At 38.7% G+C, this 22,040-nt stretch overlaps 1 protein-coding gene across 1 annotated transcript in view; it reads right to left on the reverse strand.

Moving 5' to 3' along the window:
- Positions 1-2,367: 2,367 nt before the first annotated feature.
- The window catches only part of ghrhra (growth hormone releasing hormone receptor a), a 32,275-nt gene continuing 12,602 nt past the window's right edge, over positions 2,368-22,040 (reverse strand). Inside the window, exons 3-13 of the mRNA XM_034137538.1 lie at positions 18,690-18,797; positions 15,380-15,480; positions 14,613-14,710; positions 14,125-14,257; positions 12,135-12,288; positions 9,898-9,958; positions 9,687-9,756; positions 9,310-9,404; positions 6,462-6,591; positions 3,977-4,018; positions 2,368-3,767 (exon numbers count right to left, since the gene is read on the reverse strand). Of these exons, the coding sequence (XP_033993429.1) occupies positions 3,621-3,767; positions 3,977-4,018; positions 6,462-6,591; positions 9,310-9,404; positions 9,687-9,756; positions 9,898-9,958; positions 12,135-12,288; positions 14,125-14,257; positions 14,613-14,710; positions 15,380-15,480; positions 18,690-18,797 (1,139 nt within the window). The 3' untranslated portion in view covers positions 2,368-3,620. The remainder of the gene's footprint in view (positions 3,768-3,976; positions 4,019-6,461; positions 6,592-9,309; positions 9,405-9,686; positions 9,757-9,897; positions 9,959-12,134; positions 12,289-14,124; positions 14,258-14,612; positions 14,711-15,379; positions 15,481-18,689; positions 18,798-22,040) is intronic.

Below are 22,040 nucleotides of genomic sequence, written 5' to 3' on the forward strand. Positions count from 1 at the left end.
ATCAAAACAACGAAAACACTCACGGGATGTTGATGTCCAAAGCCGCAGAGGATATTGTGAGAGATAAAAAAACTAAGATTTAAACTCTAATAAAAGATAAAACGCCCACACTCCTGAAGAGATGTATCAGTTGTGTGCATCTGCTTGGCTGCTTTAGGACAAAGCCGTGTGAGGTGAGATTCTATCAAGGGGAAGGAGAGCCAGAGGTGGAAAAAAAATACTTTTTTAATTAGGGAGGTGTTAGAAGGTGGAACAAATGCGACAGATAAAACACAAAGCGTGTACGAGGGTGAGATAAAACCCTCTGCTGCTGCTTACGTGTTCTATCACCAGCCGTCACTCTGAGTGTGAATGCACTCAGATGGAAACGACCATGTCTCAAAGCTGTTAGTGTCTGTGAAAAAGAAGAGTGGAAAACTCCTCACCTGACCATGTCTGTGCTGTATATTTGTCCACCACAAGGTGACAGCAGAGTGTTAGTATTTTAATTTGATTATTTTTATGTAGAAGTTTGACTGGCATTGATTTGCTTCTTGATCCTTGTACTTGTTGGATTAAATAGAGGTAGTGTGTGGCATTGAATCACTTACTGTAAATGCCACATGTTTATCATTCTTTGCATCTGCGTCTGTATTACACAAATCAACAAACAAGCCTACAAATTAGGGTTTTCTATCTATATCATGTTCCTACTCTCAATCCCCAAATGCCATTTCTTCTCTCTTTACTTTTTAAAATAAACTGTGAATTATTTGATTTTAAAATCTTCAAAATGTGATGAAATGGTGATAATCTGTGGCACTTTTTGATTTTTATAAAAAGTCAGGCTGTGAAATGTAATTTTGGCTTAATCTGACCACACCTTTCTCTACACACACATCTTCTTACAGTTGGTTTAGCATTCAGTTTCACATTGATCTGTTGTGTCACAGAAAAGCAAGTTTAGTCTGACATTGTTGGAACTTTCTTGCAAAGTGACAGTTTTTCTCTGGTGTGATCTAACTCTTAGCAAGAAAGTGAATATTTAATGTTTTTCCTAATATGTCAAACTATTCGCAGTGTGGCATTTCTCTGTGTTTAGAAGCCTTTTTTGGCGCTGTGTGTTTTGAAGCCAGTTTTATCAAGTGTTGAGTGTGTGAGTATTGATTGCCAATGCATTTTTGAATGTACCAATGTTGCTCAGCTGCTCTTAGCCTGCTACTGTATCAATTTGCCATGGTGTACAAATGATGTCTTTTCTTGATCATATATACAGTCAACTGTATATGTATATTTTTGGCACACAGGTGGATCTCTTGACGAAGACCTGTAATGTTTGTGACCGTGTTTTTGTATGTTTATGTTTATGTAAGTGTTTTCAGAGTGAATGCGTGAGTTTGTTTGAAAGTTGGAGAGTGTATTCTGTACGCATGTGTATGTAATGACAAGCATTAATGAGGATATAAGTAATTTAAATGTAAAAAAATAATATCTATAAACCCTCATCAATATTATGTTATACCTGTGACAGTGTGTCATGTGTAACATGCGTTCTGGTGTCCAACATTCATGTCCCAGATTGTGAAATTTGACTGCTAAATAAATCTATCTGTGGTAAATTGTTGTATTTCGTTGATATTGTTGGACATTTTTCACAACTGTCCTATCTGGTAAAAAGGAAAGTGTACTGATTTGGCAGTAGATGCATGCGTACTAGGGTGGTCCTTAAAATTGAAAGTCGGAAAGTCTAAGCTCCAACCCCCAGAATTAATTATATTAGTCAAAAAAACTCTCCTCCGCGGCTGCTGGTGTGGCAGCCCTGGTCGATGAGGGAGGGGTAAATGTTGTCAGATTGAGAATTCACCAGGAGAGTCTTCTTGACTAATAGAATGAATTCTGGCGGTTGGAGCTTAGACTTTCAGACTTTCAATTTTAAGGACCACCCTACTGAGGCTAAACGTCAAGGTTGATGAGGGAGGGGTAAATGTTGTTGGAATTTGAATAAAATTCACCAGGAGAGTTTTCTTGATTATCATAACAAATTCCGGTGGTTGGAGCTTAAAATAAATGAATTCGAAAATGTACATGACACTAAGGACCACCCTAATGCGTACGCCACTATTTTTTATTATAGAAAGGAATAATGTTGTTTGAAAATATTTCCAGCTGTATCCAGCTTAATTAAGTACTTCTTTAAAGCAATCATTCTTACTGTACTAGAAGCATTTTAAAGACCAATTTGCTTCTTCTCTTTCCTAGTTATTTCCAAATTAAAGTATATAGTAACTTTCTTAACCCCCAATCCTACTATCAGAAAACACATTTTACAATTTGTTGATTTAAAGTGTATAACTAATTAATATAGTCAAAAAGAAACAGTCAATGTAATTCTCAAACCACACGTTTAATTAATTTCTGAGCTTTTCCCTACACAGGCTGACCCTTACTAAACCCACAAGACCAACAATGGAAACACAATGTATTTAATATAAAATAAGTGCAAAATGTTAATATATTGTGTACTGACAATGACCGTCAGGGTGCTTGAGAGAAAAGTACAGTGATTTAATTATATAATTATTAAACCATATATTGAAAATTATAAGAATCTGACTTTTGCTCCACCAATATTGAATAAAATACCCAACACAGATTATCTGAACATACATTTCTGTACAGTTTACTTTTACTGTGTCAATAGAAATACTTTTTCTAGTAGTACCATTATGATGCTACTTTACCATGGCAATATTTTGGTATTTCCTGTAGTGTAACAAATGTGACGAAAAATTAAGATGACCACATCTAGCAACAGCAATAAAAATGACAAACGAAGAAAAGCTTATAAGTATTGACAAATACTGTGTTTCGAAGATGGCTCACCAAAGCATATAACTCCTCCGAGTAAGAAGTCTTTAAATACATGACATTCTCAATCTTTCAGTTTTACACACAAACCCACCCCCCCAAACACACGCATACAAAAGCAGACACACAGCCTCAAATACATTTTCACAGGTGCTCAGGATTTTCATGATTGAAATATTTCTCACTAGCAGCAGGCGAGTTTCTGCACAAAAAATCAATTCGCAATTTGGTCCGTATCAGTACTGCACATACTTTCAGCCTGCACTAAAATAACATGTACAGTGCAGCATAAAAACTGCTAGAGAAGTCAAGCTCATTTCACATTATTAAGCCACATTCAAATATTCATTGTTTTCTCAGCTGTCTACATAATCCCTCAACATTTGCTCCTTCTCTACTACAATCTGTAAACACAAACATGTGAAGTCATCCTACAAGTTCCCCGGCCAGCTCTGTCTCTATGGTCTTTCCACATGTCACTGTGTCATCCTTGCAAATCAAGCTCCAGGGTCTCTTTACTCTTTACTATTTTATTGGTTGCAACCCCCAAATACACTGTGATTAAGCTCAAAAAGTGCTTTCATGGTGACACCAAAGTAATGCATCTCGACCAAACATCTCCTCCATCACTCATTAGTGATCATTACGCTCCTCTCACATGGGTCACGGGTGTTGTTGAATTAATGTCATCAGCAGGGCAAGGACTGCCTCTGATAGTTTTCTTGACATTATCACAACAACCAGTCTCTCATGGATGGATGGTCTTTTAGAAATCATACTGAAGAGATGTTCCCGCTGGAAGGAGGCCGCCCAAGCCCCCCGCGGGCTCGAACTGAGATCTGAGTGATACTCCGCTTGGCTGGGGTGAGATGATTTTGATTGTGACACTTTCTCAGCCATCGCCGCAGCTCTGTCTGGACCTGCATTCATATGTGCAGAGTTCAGGCAGAAATAGTCTTTGTATGCGTGCAATATACATTTGGCCCCAGTAGCAGTATCAGAAAACACACTGTGTTAGATAACGTAGTAACACAAACTCAAACAAAGGTATGGATGTAAGAAAAATGGTGTCCCGTGAAAAGTGTTTGCAGCACTTGTGTATCAGAAAACCATCACTTTGTTCACTTACCTCTCCATTCATGAAACAGTAAAGCAGTGCCACCACAAAACCCTGCAACGCAGAATAAATAGTCACTGTTTTAAAATGATAACACTACAATGCTATTACACATTTAACTTAAATCCCTTTAGAGAAAATGTCCTATGTCATATACGCTACACAACTTAAAACGATGCAAAAAATGATGTCATGAATGCCTCTATCACCAAACCAAACATTGATTGAGACATGAAAATAACCTGCAAGTTAATGGTAATTTATAAAAAATGATATGTTGACATAAGAACTGTTAATGGCATGGTTTACTGGGACACTTAGATTAGATTAGATTACTTTATTGTCATTACATAATGCAAGCAGAGTGTAACGAAATTAGGAGGGTCTAACCCAGGCATGGGCAAACTAAGGCCCGCGGGCCATATACGGCCCGTTGGGCTTTTGAATCCGGCCCGCCGAATATTGGTACAAAATTGTCCAAATTATAGTAAAGACCGCATTCATTTTGCCTTTTTCCTGCAATACCCGGCATTTCAGTTGATCCCACTAGATGGCGCACTCTAGACACAATTTACCTTTGCTGGAGTCTGGTCTATTCTCTCAGCTGGCCCCACTCGGCAACCCGGCAAGATCCAAGAACCAAATATGTCACGCTTACATTGGAGGGGGTCGAGATTAACCTGAGCAATAACAGTTCATGGCGAGTACGGCGAATACAAGTTGTAACAAGCAGTAGCGCTGAGCAAAGTGACTAGAACGCGACCACACACTTATAAAAAACACTTATATAAAGTCAGGCAACACTAACCAGGCTTAGTGTGATTCTGTTTATTTGACCTTACTTTAATGACCATCCGTTCACTGTTATTGACCATTGTGAAGAGGCAGACGTTTTCCTTTTGTTTTATATTATTGCAGCTATCGGATGGAATAAATACATGGGCTACATGTGGCCATCACAAGTAAAATCATAACGAAAACTACGCCGGTAAAATATGCGTGTAGAAAACGGCTTGTGCCACAATATGATAGCAACAAGTAGTCAAGATAGTCTGATTAGCTTCGGTTGCTTTGCTAACATCACCTGTAGAATGCCAGAGAAACTTTCATAACAGCGTTGTGATGCCAAACAGCGTTCAGACTAAAACACATTCACTGATGGGGATGGGGGATATTTATCAGCTGCTTGTGTGACAGTCGGACAGTGAATACTTTACAGCGGCCGCTGCCGCGAGTTAACGGGAGAATAAACTCCGGTAGACGAGCAGCACTGCAGCAGGCAGTAATGCAGCTGAACCGCATTAATAAACAATGCTCCACGGCACTCTGGAGAATGGTACAAGGTTGGAGAAGTAGTTCTTTAATTTAATCTGGCTTCGTATGATTAAAAACTACCTGACGCAGTCCTCTATTGATGTTGTTGTGAGCGGTGTTGCGGAGAAAATCAGCGACGTAAAACGCTGTGTGGGTCATAAGAAGGCACGTAAATGTTTACGTCATGACGCAAACGATGACGCAATGACGCAATAATTCACCTTTGAACCCGCATCTGTAACAATGAGTGGACCAAAGAAAAGAAAAGTCAACATTGAGTGCCGAGTGTATAATGAGGAGTGGACAGCTAAATATTTTTTTATCGATCTGCTACTGGCCCGGCCCGTCTGTCAAATTTAAAACTCATAGTGGCCCCCGAGCCAAAAAGTTTGCCCACCCCTGGTCTAACCAGAATGCAGTTATATACCAGCCTGTCCTCCTACAAAAAACGACCATAATAGGTCGATTGTTCAGCAGCTTAATACGACCCAGAGTCACGTGTAGCACCTCTAGTGGTCATGTAAGAAACAACATGCTCCCGTTGATTGCAAACGCTCCGGAGGGTCGTTTATTCACAATAACCCTCTCTGGAAAATCCTAAATTGTGGAATAGTTTGGCCATTAAAATGCTTTTTTATTAGATTTCTAGCGAGAAGTGTATATTGTACTTTCTCGCTAGAAATCGAATCAAAAAGCATTTTAATGGCCAAACTATCCTGCAATTTAGGATTTTACAGAGAGGGTTATTTGTGAATAAACGACCCTCTGTAACGTTTGCAATCAACGGGAGCACTAGAGGTCGAAAACTTTAAAACGTGATTATAGGTCGTATTAAGCGCTTGAACAATCGACCTATTTGGTTGTATGAGTTGGAGGACTTGTTGTTATATACACATCTATCAGCAGTCTGTACAAAAACTGGCGAGTCCAAAAGCCGCAGCATATACATGCGCCGCCATCTTGTCAGCTGTTCAAACTGTTCAGACTTAAATAGTATAGAGCAATTTTTTGTGTTATTAGTAACACCTATGCTTTTCCCTACTGCAAGTCAACATGTCTGCTACACAAAATAACCCAAGGTAAACTGAGAGTTTCTTCATTCATCTTTGGAAACCTTTTTTACAATTTGTCTTAATGTGGTTTTTAATACTTGTTGTCCCGCCACCTCTCTATTCTTTTATACCTGAAAGGACCCCAGACCCAGCTCGATGTAAAGTCTGGCGGCCACTCCAGTGTTTTCAGGCAGGAAGGCGAAAACTGTGTAGTGCATCCCAAACAGAGGGATGAGGAACAGCGTGGATTTAGCCAGCCTCCTGAGGGAAATGAACAACAGAGGAATGAGAGAAAGAAGAGAGACATCCGTCCAGGTAATGTAAAAACACAATCTGGAGCTAATCCGTGTTGAAGGTCCTGAAAACACATTTCAGCTTACTCTGAGCCATGGCTCCTTCCTGAACACGTAATCTTTTGGCTATTTCATGACAAATGTTTGTCATTTCAGTTTTATCTTTGCTCTTTTTAAGTATTTTGAAGTTGGTGGGACTCATGTGAAAAAATGCATTGTCACATACCATCATCATTTATCAACTTTGAATCATAATGAGATGAAAGCGGTGGATTTGTTTGCTTACACTGCCTGGCCAATGTTCAATCAGATTTGATGTCCTGATAAAGCAACGTTTTTCAATCTTGATCTTTTAATAAACAATAACTCACAACGTTGCTTTTTACTCTGAATTTGACATTTGTTCATATTTCATGTTAAAGAGAAAACAAGAAGATTTCAGAAGCTTTAAAGTAAGAACTGAATAACACAAATTTGAATATTTATATAAAATGGTTCTTCACAGCTTGAAATATTCCCCTTTATCAGTGTCAATCTAATCAGTGCTTTGGTTTCAAATGCCAGAATCTATTATGTCGCCAAGTTTCAACAAAGGCTCGCCCATGTGGCAGATATCACATTTTCATTAAACAAACTGACCTTTAAATCAACAGCGTCATCAGTGAAAATGTCAAAATACAGAACCCTGATTCATTGTGCTCAAATCAGATCAGCGGTGTCTGAAAATCATGTAAATGTTATGTTTATTATGATGACATTACAATACTGCACCAACTTGCAGCGAGGAAAAAAACTCCCCCTCTGCGCTACATCCCAAAAGAAATACAAAATCACAACCATTTAATAATCCCCCTTTCTCTTATATCCTATAACTAATGATATCGACTCAAAGCTGATTTGAAACATAATATATCAAAGATCAATCAACAGTTAATCTAACCCCAACAGATCCAAGGATGTCACGAGGCAGTGAAAATAGTCATCTGAATATGGGAGGCGTGTGGCGCAGTGGGTTAGTGCATTGGTGATCGGATCAGGGGGGTCAGTGGATCACAGGTTCAAACACCCCTGCAGTCAGCATGTCGTTGTGTCCCTGGGCAAAACAATTCACCCCAAATTGCTCCTGTGGGGATTGTCCACAGTATTGAGTATGTAAGTCGCTTTGGATAAAAGCGTCTAACAAGTGACATGTGATGAATATAAATAACACAAAAACCCTTCTGATTAGAAATATCATCAACGATTTGACTGCTGAAAGATTCAAGATTCGTGTTCATGTCACAGATCTGTCCGAACCAGATTGAAGTTTGTAAAACCGAGATGAAGCTTTAGAAGGCTTGAAAACATTCATTGAACTGGTGGAGCCATCCTGTCGCACAGCAATAAAGGAGATTTCTGGTATCTGATGCTATTTTCGTGTGCTGCTCTCATTGTAAATTAATTCAGCTGAGCTGGAACTGAACCAACCAAATGTCAAAAGAAAGGAAGGATTAACTCAGGTAGAGAAAGATCTCTGGGCTACAGGAGTAGATTCATAGACGCAGCATTTCCCCTCCTAAACAGAGAGGATGTTATCAGGAGATTTTATCGATTCGCTCTCCTTTCCTTACACATAGTAAACTCTTCAAAGAAACTGACATCGATTTTTAACATATCAGTTTCTCACTCAGCAGTTTTACCTCAGCAGTGAACATTTGCTCCATAACACTTTATCTCCTAATGCATTGTATGAGAAAATGAAGGTGAATCTCATTTAACCAAATTCTCAATGGACTGAAACTTAGAGGTTAAATAGGAAACAATAATTATATGTTGTGTGGGGATTGGTTGCAGACAGACATCAAAGAGAAATGTACTGAAAAATTAAACGTGTAACCTTTATAAAATCCCAATTAAAGATTGCATCACTTTTGGTCACTTTGGATTTTTCACGGTTAAACCTTTTTTTTTTTTTTTTTCGCATTCTCAAAATCACTGTTCCTTCAAAAAGCATTACTGACTCTCTAATCTTGATGTCACCTACATTCAATATGGTTCTCATAAAAGATTATTTTATCAAAATCTGGATAACATACTTTCATGTGTGATTCATCAGTCGATAGCCTGCACACAATAGACCACTACTCTACCCCATGTAATAGTTTTATTACAAAATATAGAAATATATCTAGTCATTTATTTAAAATGTCTTATCAGGTCAAGTTTTCCAAAAAATGATTTTACTTCCTAAACACTTAAATGCTAGAGAAAACTTGAGGCGGATAAAAATAAATGTTGCAGCCTTTTGTTGGGGCAGACCTCTGTAGTCCTGCCTGCATCAGCTGATTGGCTGATCAGCCGCTACCTTCATCCTACACAATCTGCAGTCTATTCATCAGCTGTTCAGATGTTACTCCGCTGCAGGTGGCCAATCTCATCAGGTGATTTATAAAGGGGAGACTCGTCTAGATGCTCTGCTTGCTGCTGCAGCCGCAGGTGCCTCCATCACCCCCACTTACCTTTCTAATGCGTTGAAGCTTTACTGAGAAATGAAATTCATACATACAGTATGTGTCTTTGAGGAGACATTCTCCCAGCAGAATGATTTTTGCTGCTCAGATTAGTAGTTTTTCTACCAAATCCAACCATTTAAAATACTGGCTATCATGTGTAAGCGGCTCAGAAGTGTCAGTATGTATTGACTCACATAAAGTGTCCGGTTTCATTGTTTCCAACCATTGCTGAAGATTTAAGCTTCTGGACCAGGATCCGGATCACGTTGATGAAGATGACTATATTGATCTGGTAGAGAAACACGCAATTGGATACACAATTATCACAATAAGCACTTAGCTAGCTAAATGAAAGAATCAAAGGGACACCATTTGTTGCAGCAACTCATATGGCTAGCTTCATATTAGTTTGCTAGCTTTTCAAGAGCTGAACAAATCTGCCAGCAAATGTCAAGTGAAGTATAGTATTCCTTGTTTTGAAAATAAACTATGACATTTGATAGTTAACCCCCCACTTGGATCATAGTCACAGTTAATTGGTAGAAGTACAGTCTCACTGCTCTCCACTCACCAGCAGCGAGGCTGTGATTGGTCCTTTAATTATCCACCAAATACCAACATTGTCTGTGTCGTCCCAGCACCTGCAATCAAATATTAAAATCAGGTCACACTCAAATCAAAGTACTCTAGAATAATTACTACTGTTTAACATGCAAAGTTATGATAGCAGAGAAATTATGAGAAAATAATGTTGTGTAATTAGGTTGTGTGATAAGTCATACCCTCTGTCATCATAGAAAAATCTGGTCAGCACCCAGAGTATAAGAATTGTTGATGGCAGCCCTGCAGCATAAGAAAATAACATAAGCATAATTAATTATTAATACATTGTTTATGTGTCAAGAAAATGAATCTGAACGACGCTCAAGCCCCATGTCACATGTGTACTTCATATTTTATTAAAACGTTGTTCAGCGTATAAGACATTGTGTAATAAATATATCCATCTCCCACTTGCATCTACATGCCAGAAAAAGAAACACACACAGGATTAAAGCTGGGGAGAAAGATAGAACAAACTGGAAAGAAGGTGATAAAACATATCAAAGACACTCTGGATACTGAGTGGGCTCCACATCAAACACAGGCTGGCTTCCTTGCCAGTTTTCAAAAACACAGATACAAGACGGACATATTTCACTCCAGATTTTCCTTAAACAAGCTCATAGTTGTATGTTTATATCAGTTTTGGATGTGTTTAGTCAATTGGTTTATATAGTTGAATGGAGAGTATGGCATGCATTATCATAACTATAACAACTGATTTTTACAAAGAGCACTTTGGAGTTCCCAACGGAGGTCATTATGTTACCAGGGTGTTCCTAGACATACAAATTGGAAAAAAAGATCCCCAGCTTTCTATTCGCTTGTGTTGTGCTAGAAAAGGAGCACATGCCTTTTCTATGCTAGTCCAATTACAACACTTAAAAAGAATGTGAATTTTTAATTTAACCACATTTCTAACTTGTGAAATCTATACATATCCAGAATATATCTACTTATTTATTTTGTCCAGTCCTTTATCCTGCATTTAAAAAAGTATCAAACCAAGTCATCCAAAAACAAAGGATCTGACTCACAGAGAACATTGGTTTATAATAGTGTGGCATGCTGCGATTAAATAATCTGGGTGGTTTGTGTATCAAACCAAACCCAAACAAGTGTTTGATAAAAATGTTACCCGAGGAACAACAAAGACTCTTATTCTCTGTGTGGTCCGTTTGACCTGGATTACCACAGATAAAAGTTTTTTAAAGACCGTTCAAATCAAATACATGATAAAATATGGTTTTGTTGGGCTACTTTAAACCCTTGTTTCAATAACATAGGATAGTATTACATAAATATTTGTATTTTATACGCACCAAAATTGAACTGAACACAATGTGAGGGTTAATGTATTAATACACAGTATTACACTTGGAAACATAGGACCTGGAAAATGGATATGCTTCCACAAAAGGCCCAGCATACCCTCCAGAAATGTAGTATTTTGCCAAGTTCAGAATCTGTTTGCCTAAACTTTCCTAAAGGTTCAAAAACTCAGGCTCTTCACCAAAAAAAAAGGTGTGAAGCTGTTTCTTTCACTGCATCACTAACTCGCTAGACCACAGACTGTGTAACATTTCTAGAAGCACTTGAGAGTACAGGCTTGAACAGGTAAATATTCAGAAAACAGGAATCAACAAAGACAATTGGATGGAAATAGGAAGACAATGGAAATGAGCAGCACAGAAGGGAAAGCACTCTAAACATCCGTAGAGAGCTCAGTGAAGCAAGAGATAAGGGAGAGAACAAAGGGAGAGCCGAGAAAACACGAGTGAGCACAACAGCAGTCTCAGGAACAGCCATTGTGTTCATAAATCGTTGCCATGGCTTTTGGGATTGAATTACTGGAAATGCAATCCCAACCATCTAAATGTGATTATATTGTGTTATAATAAGACAAAGATGACAGGAAAACATTTCAGTATCATTCAATGTACTGAAATACAACAATACTACAATCAACAGGCACACGAATGACCAGCTGAATATATAATACAGCCTACAATTGTTTATGATTAGCTTCACAGTAGACTATTGGATAGTATATCGTCACAGCAAGTCTCGCTCTCTCACAGCAAAACTCAAGGTCTGACCGCAGGCCACTTTAAAAACCACAGTGTCAGTCAAACACGGCCATGTATACTCAGCAAGCTGGGTGAATCGTGTCAGTTATCAAACACATAATTAGAAACTCCCAAAAGATATATAAATAACGCACTACAGGAAAGGGAAAACCCCAAAAAGCATTATAGGGCCCCTTTAACACCTTCACTTGTGATTGAGCAAATGAAAATCCTTTGTAGGTTTGTGAAACAACTTTTAAATGTTGTGTTGTTATCCAGCCAATATTTCATTTCTCATAGGCTTGCACATCCTCAGATGCCCGGCCTACTCAGTCATCTCTACTCACCCCATCCAATCAGGATGTACCACCAGAAGTATTTCCTCTGAGAGACGAAAGTCAGCGCCAGCAGGGTCTGAAGATACATGCCCTCCACCAACAACCAGAAGTAATTGGCGAGGATGCTGAACTGGAAGAAAGCCACGGCTGACTTGCACGCTGTCTAGAGAGGACAGAAAAACCACGTTAGTCTGGATTTGTCATTTGTTTACGCAAAGCCGTAAAGTAGAGTATTACAGTAGTTTTAATTCTCTATATTTTTATATTCTCCATTTATGCAGTTATATCCTGTAGATATATACTACACCTATCACATTTTCAGATTATATCATTATATCATGAATAGGTTAGGTAACAATTATTGTATCAGTGTTGTTTATATCTTTAAATTGTATTAACTACATGTTTTTGTGATAATTTTATATTTCCAAAATATCTACTTTTCATGAGAAAAACTGATATTCCTATTTGTTTGTGTGTTCTTTAAAGAGTGGTTGTAGTTTGTGATTTGAGAAGCTGTGGTTAGGGTTTTGAAAAGGTGTACGTGCTAATATGCTTCTGCAATGTCCCAAAAGACTGTGAATCTTTTTATCGAGACAACATTTTTAGTACAAGAACTTAAAGGAGAGGTGTCATGGCCATTTCCACTGAGATTCCACGGCTTGAGATTGAGTAAAACAAAGGTTGATAAACGCTGTGAGAATGGGTCTGCAGAGAGAATTTCGCCGCGATCCCAACTGTCTGTTATCAGCCTGCAGCCAGGGAGGAGAAATCAGCTGAGCTGCCTGCTCCCTGCACACAGATGTGTGTGTGAGGAAATCCGTGGATTGGTCAATTTGGACCAATCAGCGGGGGCTTAACGTAACGGCTCCGCGGACGTAACGTAACGGCTCCACGGATTGGTCCATTTCGTTCCGGGTACGGCTTGACATCATGCCGTCCCGGAAGAATCAAATGGACAATGAAGTATCTCCAACGAGGCGTTTTGGGGAGGTATTTTCTGTGTTAGAGTTTTACTCGCTATAGGGTGTACTTTGAGGGTTTTGACTCTGCACACCGTTTACATGCATAAAAACCTTCATAACACACAAGGGGACGGGTAATAACCGGAAAAGCATGACACCTCTCCTTTAAATGTTTTGCAATATTTTGAAATGCTTGTGTACAAATGGTACACGTGAGTGCAAAAGCAAAAAACGATGCCGCTTATTCTTTCTATTTTGATTCTGTGTTGACATCGGCCTCTCTGATCCTTTCAGGGAGGTTTAATCATCTTGGCTGTGGTTCCATTCACAAAAGCCATCTAAAATAGCAAAGCAGTCAAAGTTCAGGCCATTGATGTGCATTTTTCCTTCATCAAATCAAAAATATTTCCTTCAACAAAGCACTGTTTCACCTCTCTTAAGAGACAAAAACATACAAAGAGACATGCTGGTGAGATTTCTCGGTGGTTATCGACAGATATGTAACAATGTTCTGTGGTTTCACACAAAAAAACATTTTCATTACTACGTGTGTTTGAATATAGATGGAATCCTAGTTTTTTTTTTTTTTTGACGCCATTCGGAAAATTGTCCACTTAATGTAACAACCACTTGTAACAACGCACAGTAGGACTATGGAAAAACGTACTACCTCCCACCATACCTACAGGCTGCATGAACGGCTTTTCCATTACAAAGAATACAATGAAACTCACTACAAAAAGAAAAAAATGAAATAATGATAAAGCAATTACATAAGGGTACAGCTTAGACCCTTACATTATATTATCCACAGCAAACTGAAACGTACCTGCTGTTTCATTGTTTTTAAACTAGGTACATGCTAAAATAATTCATCAATCTTGTCGACTAATGAATGGATTTGCCTGAGAAACGACAGCTGCCCTTCATCTCTTGTCTTCCCCTTTTTCTCTCCTCTTTTCATTGTCAATCATACAGCAGATGTGGGAATCTGCTTTAGGATGGGAACAATAATGACTGATAACTCTGCTTACCGTGGACACAGAGCAGTGGTCCAGGGTCTCATCAGCAAACAGCACAGTGTCTTTGATGAAAACAGCGCTGGCTCTCAGAACGAAGGAGGAGAACAGGTTGACGTGGATGTAGTTCCTGGTGCAGCGGAACTTCCTGAAAGAAGCACATGTACATAAATAGTCATAATAATAATACATTACATTTATATAGCGCTTTTCCTGGTGCTCAAAGCGCTTTACAAGCAAGTAAAACAAAAATAACAACAAAAGTAAAAAGTGCTAAGCTAGGTGGAATAAGGGCGAGGGGTTAGTGGATTAGGAGTTGAAAGGATTGTTTATTGATTGCCGTACTGCCAGATCCCCAAGCCTCTACATAACAAAGGTTTTTCCTGGGATTTTATTACAGTCGACCATCACAATATCTGGATATATGTGTGTGCATCATGGTTGTTGACCCTTTTTATTGCCCTTATTATAATTTGTTTGTATCTGGGACAGTGTGTGCTTACCTGAAGGCTGTGAACACCACTATGGCTGTGATGAGGGAGATGAGTGAGGTGGCGTAGCCCACGGTGTAAACCCGTCTGAACGCAGAGAGGTAGGTCGTCTGCAAAGAGAGACACAGAGAGTTTGAGGAAATGTTGTCAAATGAAATGAAAGTGAGATGACTTGATGAATGAAATGTCACACAAAATATCAATAACAGAGGATCTATAGTAGTGAAAAGTAAATGGGAATATTAACTCAATGTTTTACTTAAAGGTGGGGTAGGTAAGTTTGAGAAACCGGCTCGAGATACACTTTTTGTTATATTCCATGGAATGCTCTTAACATCCCGATAGCAATGAATATCTTAAGTGCTTTGACAAAAGATCCATAAAAAACTTTCATCTGTGGAAGCCGTAATACTGTAAAAAGTACGACCAATCATTTTAGCCGGCCCGGCTAAAATAACTGGATGGCCTACCTGCCTGTCAGCCTTCCATCTGTGCACAAACTTATCTCGTGCCCTCATTGGTCATGTGCGCGTTCGTCTGTGTTAGAGGAGGGGCTCTATAAGGAAGTGGCAGATTTTCTCCGGTTGTGTATTTTCAAATTCTAGCGATCTCGAGCCGGTTTCTCAAACTTACCTACCCCACCTTTAACTACAATTTGATGTAATTGTACTTTACTTCATTGTATTTAAATTAATTACATACACACGTTGACTTTAGACTGAAGCTACAATTAAGTAGGTTGAATGGCATGACAGAAACCACAACAAGTGTGTGTTTACCTCAGTTTCAGGCTCGCTGTCATCACTGAAAGCACACGCATCGTTGTAGGGAGGATACATTTCTGACCAGCCGTCCTCCGTACAGTTCCTGAAAACAAATCCTGATGTGCGGGCAGACAGCAGAGAGACAAGATCTATTTCAACCTCTGCAGATATTTTCAGAATCAGCAACAGTATACGTTTTATTACCATAAGCCAGGTTATTCATAGTCAAGGATTGTGTCTGGGGAAATAAACAATGATACAGACAGAGAACTGCAATATTAAAGAAACTTAATATAGACTACAAAGAACTTTTAATAGAAACAAGTGTTCTACTTCACAATACATCGTACAATGTATTCAATATCTCAATGTATTTGTTATTATTCACCTTCTTCTTAAAGGTAGGGTAGGTAAGTTTGAGAAACCGGCTCGAGATCGCTAGAATTTGAAAGTACACAACCGAAGAAAATCTGCCACTTCCTTACAGAGCCCCTCCTCCAACACACACGAACGTGCACATGACCAATGAAGGCACGAGATAAGTTTGTGCCCCGATGGATGGCTGACAGGCAGGTAGGCCATCCAGTTATTTTAGCCGGGCCGGCTAAAATGATTGGTCGTGCTTTTTACAGTATTACGGCTTCCACAGATGACATTTTTTTATGGATTTTTTGTCAAAGCACTTAAGATATTCATTGCTATCAGGATGTTAAGAGCATTCCATGGAATATAACAAAAAGTGTATCTCGAGCCAGTTTCTCAAACTTACCTACCCCACCTTTAATCTTTGCTTCATTTTGGCTGAACATTAACATTTTGGAATAGTTTTATATCAATTGTGCTGTGAATCGTGCTGAAAATGGAGCAAATGCAGTGACATTCAGGATGATATACTGTAAAGGCCAGGCGAAAGCATGAATAGAGTTTGGGGGCTGGTGAAAATGTAAGGGGGATATTTAATTGATTGATTTGACCACACTTAACAATTATAAAGCCACTGTTCCAAATCAAAGAATACATCAATTAATTTAGTGCACTCACATAAGACAACCCAGTCTCACGGCATTTCGTGTTATAGTCACAAAATTAATTTAATCTATTGATTCGTGTTCACTAACACGATTTTCCCCTTTTTTTCGTGTCACACAGAACGCAATAAAAGCAATGTATTTCTATTGGTAGTGTGTTTCGTGCCTGCACCACGTCTTTTGGTCGCGTCTTGGAAGACCGGAAGCTGTGTGGTTCATAAAAACATTTTCTTACTCAATATCTTACCCTAAGCCTAACCCTAACCCTTTTATTTTAAATTGTATAATGTCGAAGTTTATTTGCCGTCCGTGAGGAAAATAAATGGGGCTCAGAGCCTCAGAATACTGAAATCTGTATTTTTTTATCTCTTTTTCCTTCTAATTTGTTATTATTTACATTGCTTTTAAAATCGTTCTGTGTAACACGGAAAAAATGGGGAAATCGTGTTGGTGAACACGAATCAATAGATTAATTTCGTGACTATAACACGAAATGCCTTGAGACTGGGTTGCATAAGAATGTAGCATTATCAAATATATTCTGAATTTATGAACAACTCGTCAAAACAGCTGTTTGCATCTCCCTCTATATATTGCTAAAATCAGTCAAATGTAAATGGGGACAGAAAGTTGTATTTAAAATGTAAAATAGGAAGCAGGCTTAAAAACCAACTAAGTAATGTGCTCTGTCTGTTTAGCGAGCGGGCGCCTTTGAAGATCATGACTCTTAAACAGTGAACGATAGTCAATAGATAACGCTTAAATAGGGGGGCTAATATAAACAAGTGTCATTATGAGCCCTTGTTGCGCCACGAAGGAAAGATATTTAAGACTCTGGTCTTTCTAGGCGATTGACTTGGCACAATGCATCAGGCATCATACAAAGCGCTACAATTCATAGACCAGCAATTACTCTTGTTAATAACTTTATAAAAAATATGAATTACATGAAATCCCTGTGATTGATTGCTTTGAACAGCAATCAAAGCTGCATATGTCCCAAATCCTGTAGCCACTGACATTGCATAAAGCCACTGGGAAACATCTTGATAAGCTTATCTTACTTCTACAAAAAGAATTAGTTTCACGCTGATGTTCTTGAGCTTAAGAAGTGGTATTGAGTATGACATAGCGAAGTATCTCATATTGTAAATGACACTCTGTAAGCTACAATGCTATAGAAATGTCTCTGTCTGGTGCACATTCTGACACCTTGACATTTGTTCTCTTTTCTCTCCATTAGTGCATTCAGTCATAAAACATTTTATGCTTTCATGTTCAAGTCTACTGACATTTCAGTTCAGGTTAGCGTCCGTGTGGAAACTGCAGGTGTCGTAGGATAGGTCTTCAGCTTGAAAGCTCCCTGCACTGCTGGGTTAGAGGGAATCTAAATGTGTCTGCCACAGATAGCACATGTGGGCTTTAGCAGAACTGTTTGAACAAAGAAATACAGAAAGTGTGGCAGTGGGGTTTGCTTTTTAGTTTTCCTTTGAGCAAACAGGAACTAATGCCGCCAACTGCACCACTGAGATTAAATGCTCTGGTCTGTTTGTGTGATCTGCAAATCAGATCATAATGAGTAGGATTTCCATTGAGATAGGAATGGAAAGAGCATTATTCCGTAATGATCCTGACCTTACCTCCTTTAATGTTGGACTCATATTGACAATCCTCTCACAGAGAACAAAGAGTCCCAGAATTGTGTATATTGAATATACCTGTTTTTCCTTTAAATTGAGGATTAATGGATTAAAACATACTTATGAAACAATACTTCATCCGTTTTGTCTATTATAAAAATAATATTAAGATAAGATAGAACTTTATTGATCCCAATTTGGGACATTTTTATAAATATAAATATAAAACATCTTAATTTTGATTTACTCAAGACTAGATAATGGTAACTTCTGAATATGTCCCTCTTGTCCTCATCAGCACCATCTTTCTGGAAAGTACTACAAAGGCCCAAGAGGAAGTCATAATGTGACATAATATGAACCCTGCAGACAAGATAGTACGTCACTTATTTTGCCAGAAACTCCCGCGGTATATATCTATATACATATTCTTGCCAACAAACATTAATGAATAATTCATGCTGTACTTCTTCATCAGAGCGACTTCAGCCTGCATTAATTCTCCAGATTATACAGCACAGATTTAGTAACTGAGCATGCACCAACAGAGAGTGTAACTTCCACATTACCATCTGTATTTAAACTGCTCAGTTGAGTGCATGTCCAATTAAGTTATTGTTTTCTATGTTTATTAAAATTGGAGATATCAAAACCAACCTTGACTGCTGGAGAAATGCTGGAAGACCTCAGAGCACGAGACGTTGACCACCTGCCCGACATCAGCTCTCAGCCAGCAGCCGATCTCATCCCACTCTGTGTTACATCCTACAAACACACACACGCACAAACACGCACACACACACACACACGCACAAACACGCACACACACACACACACACACACACACACACACACACACACACACACACACACACACACACACACACACACACACACACACACACACACACACACACACACACACACACACACACACACACACACACACACACACACACACACACACACACACAGGGGCAGCAAGGTCAGTCAGTTATAATACATACAAATAATATATCAAATATAAAAGGAAATATTACTAATGTTAATAAAATAAGAGCAATAATATTATTATTGGTTAATAATAAACAATATAACTGTTTTGAGTATGAAACTGCCAGTTAGAATTAATAGAAACAAATATATATATATCATTATATATTTTATTAACAATTCACATATAGTTCATTCTGTATTTAAATCATGATTTCATACGGCATTCACAAGACTGCATGAATGACCATGTGTGCATGTGTTCATAACCCTTTTTATTACCATGACTCTACAGAATGTACATCATTTTGGGATCTTAATATATGAGCCTTTTAGGATCTGGTACTGAAAATCACATCACAGCTGAGACACTCACTGCTTTTTAAATGTGTCAGTGTCTGTTGCCAACATCTCCACATCAAATATCCTCAGAAGTCCATGTGATTTTGATCAGACAGACTGATCCGTCTAAAAAGTTAAAAACCTGACACTCATCTCAGCCGAGGTTTGGATGGAGCTGCTTTGAGGGATCAAAAAGATACAAAGAGAGGCCACTGGCTCACAGACGCTGCTGGTCGCAAGAACCTAAAGAGTAGCCGGATGCAATAACCGTTATCGTATTTTGCATACCTTTATATACCTTCAGTAATAGCTATTCCCTAACTACATCCATTTAACCTGAATTGTCTACAAACATTGATAATGGATCAATTGTTATTCTGATGACCTTTTAGTTATTCAATAAACTTTGCGTTTCACTCCCAGCAACCTTTCCCATTCATAGCAGCCTTTTAGTGGCCTTGAGGAAATGTAACCACTAATGTATTTTTTAAAACAATTATGATTTGTATTGACTGCATTTGCATAATTTATTGTCTGAGGCTTCCTGTCTGTCTCATGTCCTCACATTAATAATCAGTTGAGTAGTTCCTTCTGCTAGACTGAAACTGTCACACACATTTCTTCAGAAGATAACAATAATTCTCTTGGTGCCAATTCGCTCCGTCTCCACTGCCCGGACTGTTGAAATGTTGGGTTTTGTTGTGTATGGAGAGCAATGTTGGTCTATCACGTCCACCACCTTGATCCCTGGCCAGACACTTGACAACTTTTGCCTGCCATGATGTTTTCTGTGATCAGGGTTCCCAGAGGATTAATGCTAATACCTTTTGTGGGTTCGAGTGAAATCTATAGTCAGCTAATGGATCGTTCGCCATCAGAATTGTTTTAGATTTTAATTTCTTGCTCACAATGGATCAGAATCCTGAATGACACAATTTTGTAGCTCCTACAGTAGTGTTTAGTAAGGATTGTCGTGATGTTAGCTAGTTGACGTTAGCATAGAGCACAAACAACTGCTCTTAGCTGTACAAAGCTGTTAGCATGAGACATGTCTTATTTGTGATTTCTGTAATGCAAGTGCACTCCAGGACAACCTCTGGATTATCAAAGTAATAATGAAATGATGAAAATAGTATTTTCATCATATAATAAGGAGCAGCCAGTTTATGCATTCACATAAGCCGCTTAAAAAGACACTTCTCTTATAGTATGGAAACATTATTGTGTGCATGTTAATTGAACCAAATATCAGTAAGGAAAATAGGATTCAGTTGTATGTATGCATCAGTCAAATGCCATAGCTTCCTACAGGGTTCCTGTCTCTATGAATTTGAAAAGCATGCAAAAGAATGATGAGTCTTCACTGCATCACAGACTCCCTGCTGTTACACTTATTGAGATTAGGCTTGAACATTTTCAGCCCTCCTCAGAGACCTTAATCAGCACAAATCCGCCCACGCACAGAGAGTACAGTACACCTGACCTGGCTTTGTGGTGTGACCTACGCCTTCTCATGCAATCGAAAATATGTTTTTTTATCTGCGAATTTTAGCAAAGAAATATTGACCAGCTTAACACAACAACACATCACAAAAGAGACAGAGACTGTTAGTGTGATATAGGTTTTTGTGCATGTAAATGGTCTGCAAAGGCACAAATCTCAAAGTTCTCTCCAGAGGGAGTTTCTCTCCCACACACTCCCCCCCTCTGCCTGAAATGCCTCTGTTGGACTCCTTTTGTTTACTTCCATAACATTGTGAAATCACTATGTAACACTTGCGCTTCTATTGGCTAGCGCTCCAACACATTGTACGTGATAGGCTAAGGGGCGGGATATCACTAAACAGTTGACCACTCACAACAGAGCCGGCCAGCTAACCAATCAGAGCAGACTGGGCTCTGGTTTCAGACAGAGGGTGAAAAGAGGTGCTGCAGCACAGGCAGTATGAGGAAAATAAAGACCTTTTTTAACATTAAAGCATGGAAACATTTCACATTAAAAGCTCAAAATATACAAAAACGATGTTCTTCAAAAGCTGATCACAGCAGAGTGCAGGCGCATTTAGCCATCCAATGGGCTGCTGACATTGTTATAAGGCAAGGCCAGGACTTTAAGGCAGCAATAAGTGTGCTGAATATCCATTTTCTGCCTTATTTTTTATTTGTACAAATCCAGTGGATCTAATCCATTATCCACTCCTTCCCCTGTGTCTCTCTATCTCGTAAAAAAACAATCACTTGCATCCAATGAGATGTTTGATACAAATATGAGATCAACACTAACATAACTCTATGCAGCGAGAGTGTGCAATTACTCGCGGCGGACCTTAGAGTATTATGCTTCACGTCAGCATCTCCTGTAGCTGCCAGGCTGAGTCAGACTGATATTCCCGAAGCTGAGTATCCAGGAGTCAAAAAGCACTCCAGTTTCAGGTCTGTCTATTCATTGCGTGTTTTCTCAATGAGTTTGTGTCTCAAGGATTGGTGCCATGAACACAGCAGGTGACTTAAGCTAACAAAACCCACCATAACTTTTATATTACACTTCTTTATTTACAGGATTTGTTGTTACTTAATAATATACTAGCATGCTTTTTCTAACTTAGCTCATCCATGACATAAAAACTATTGCATTTAACAAATATCAATGAGCATATCCTATGCATATCCTCC

This window comes from Trematomus bernacchii, unplaced genomic scaffold (genome assembly GCF_902827165.1).
Source record: "Trematomus bernacchii unplaced genomic scaffold, fTreBer1.1, whole genome shotgun sequence".
Lineage (NCBI taxonomy): Eukaryota > Metazoa > Chordata > Actinopteri > Perciformes > Nototheniidae > Trematomus > Trematomus bernacchii.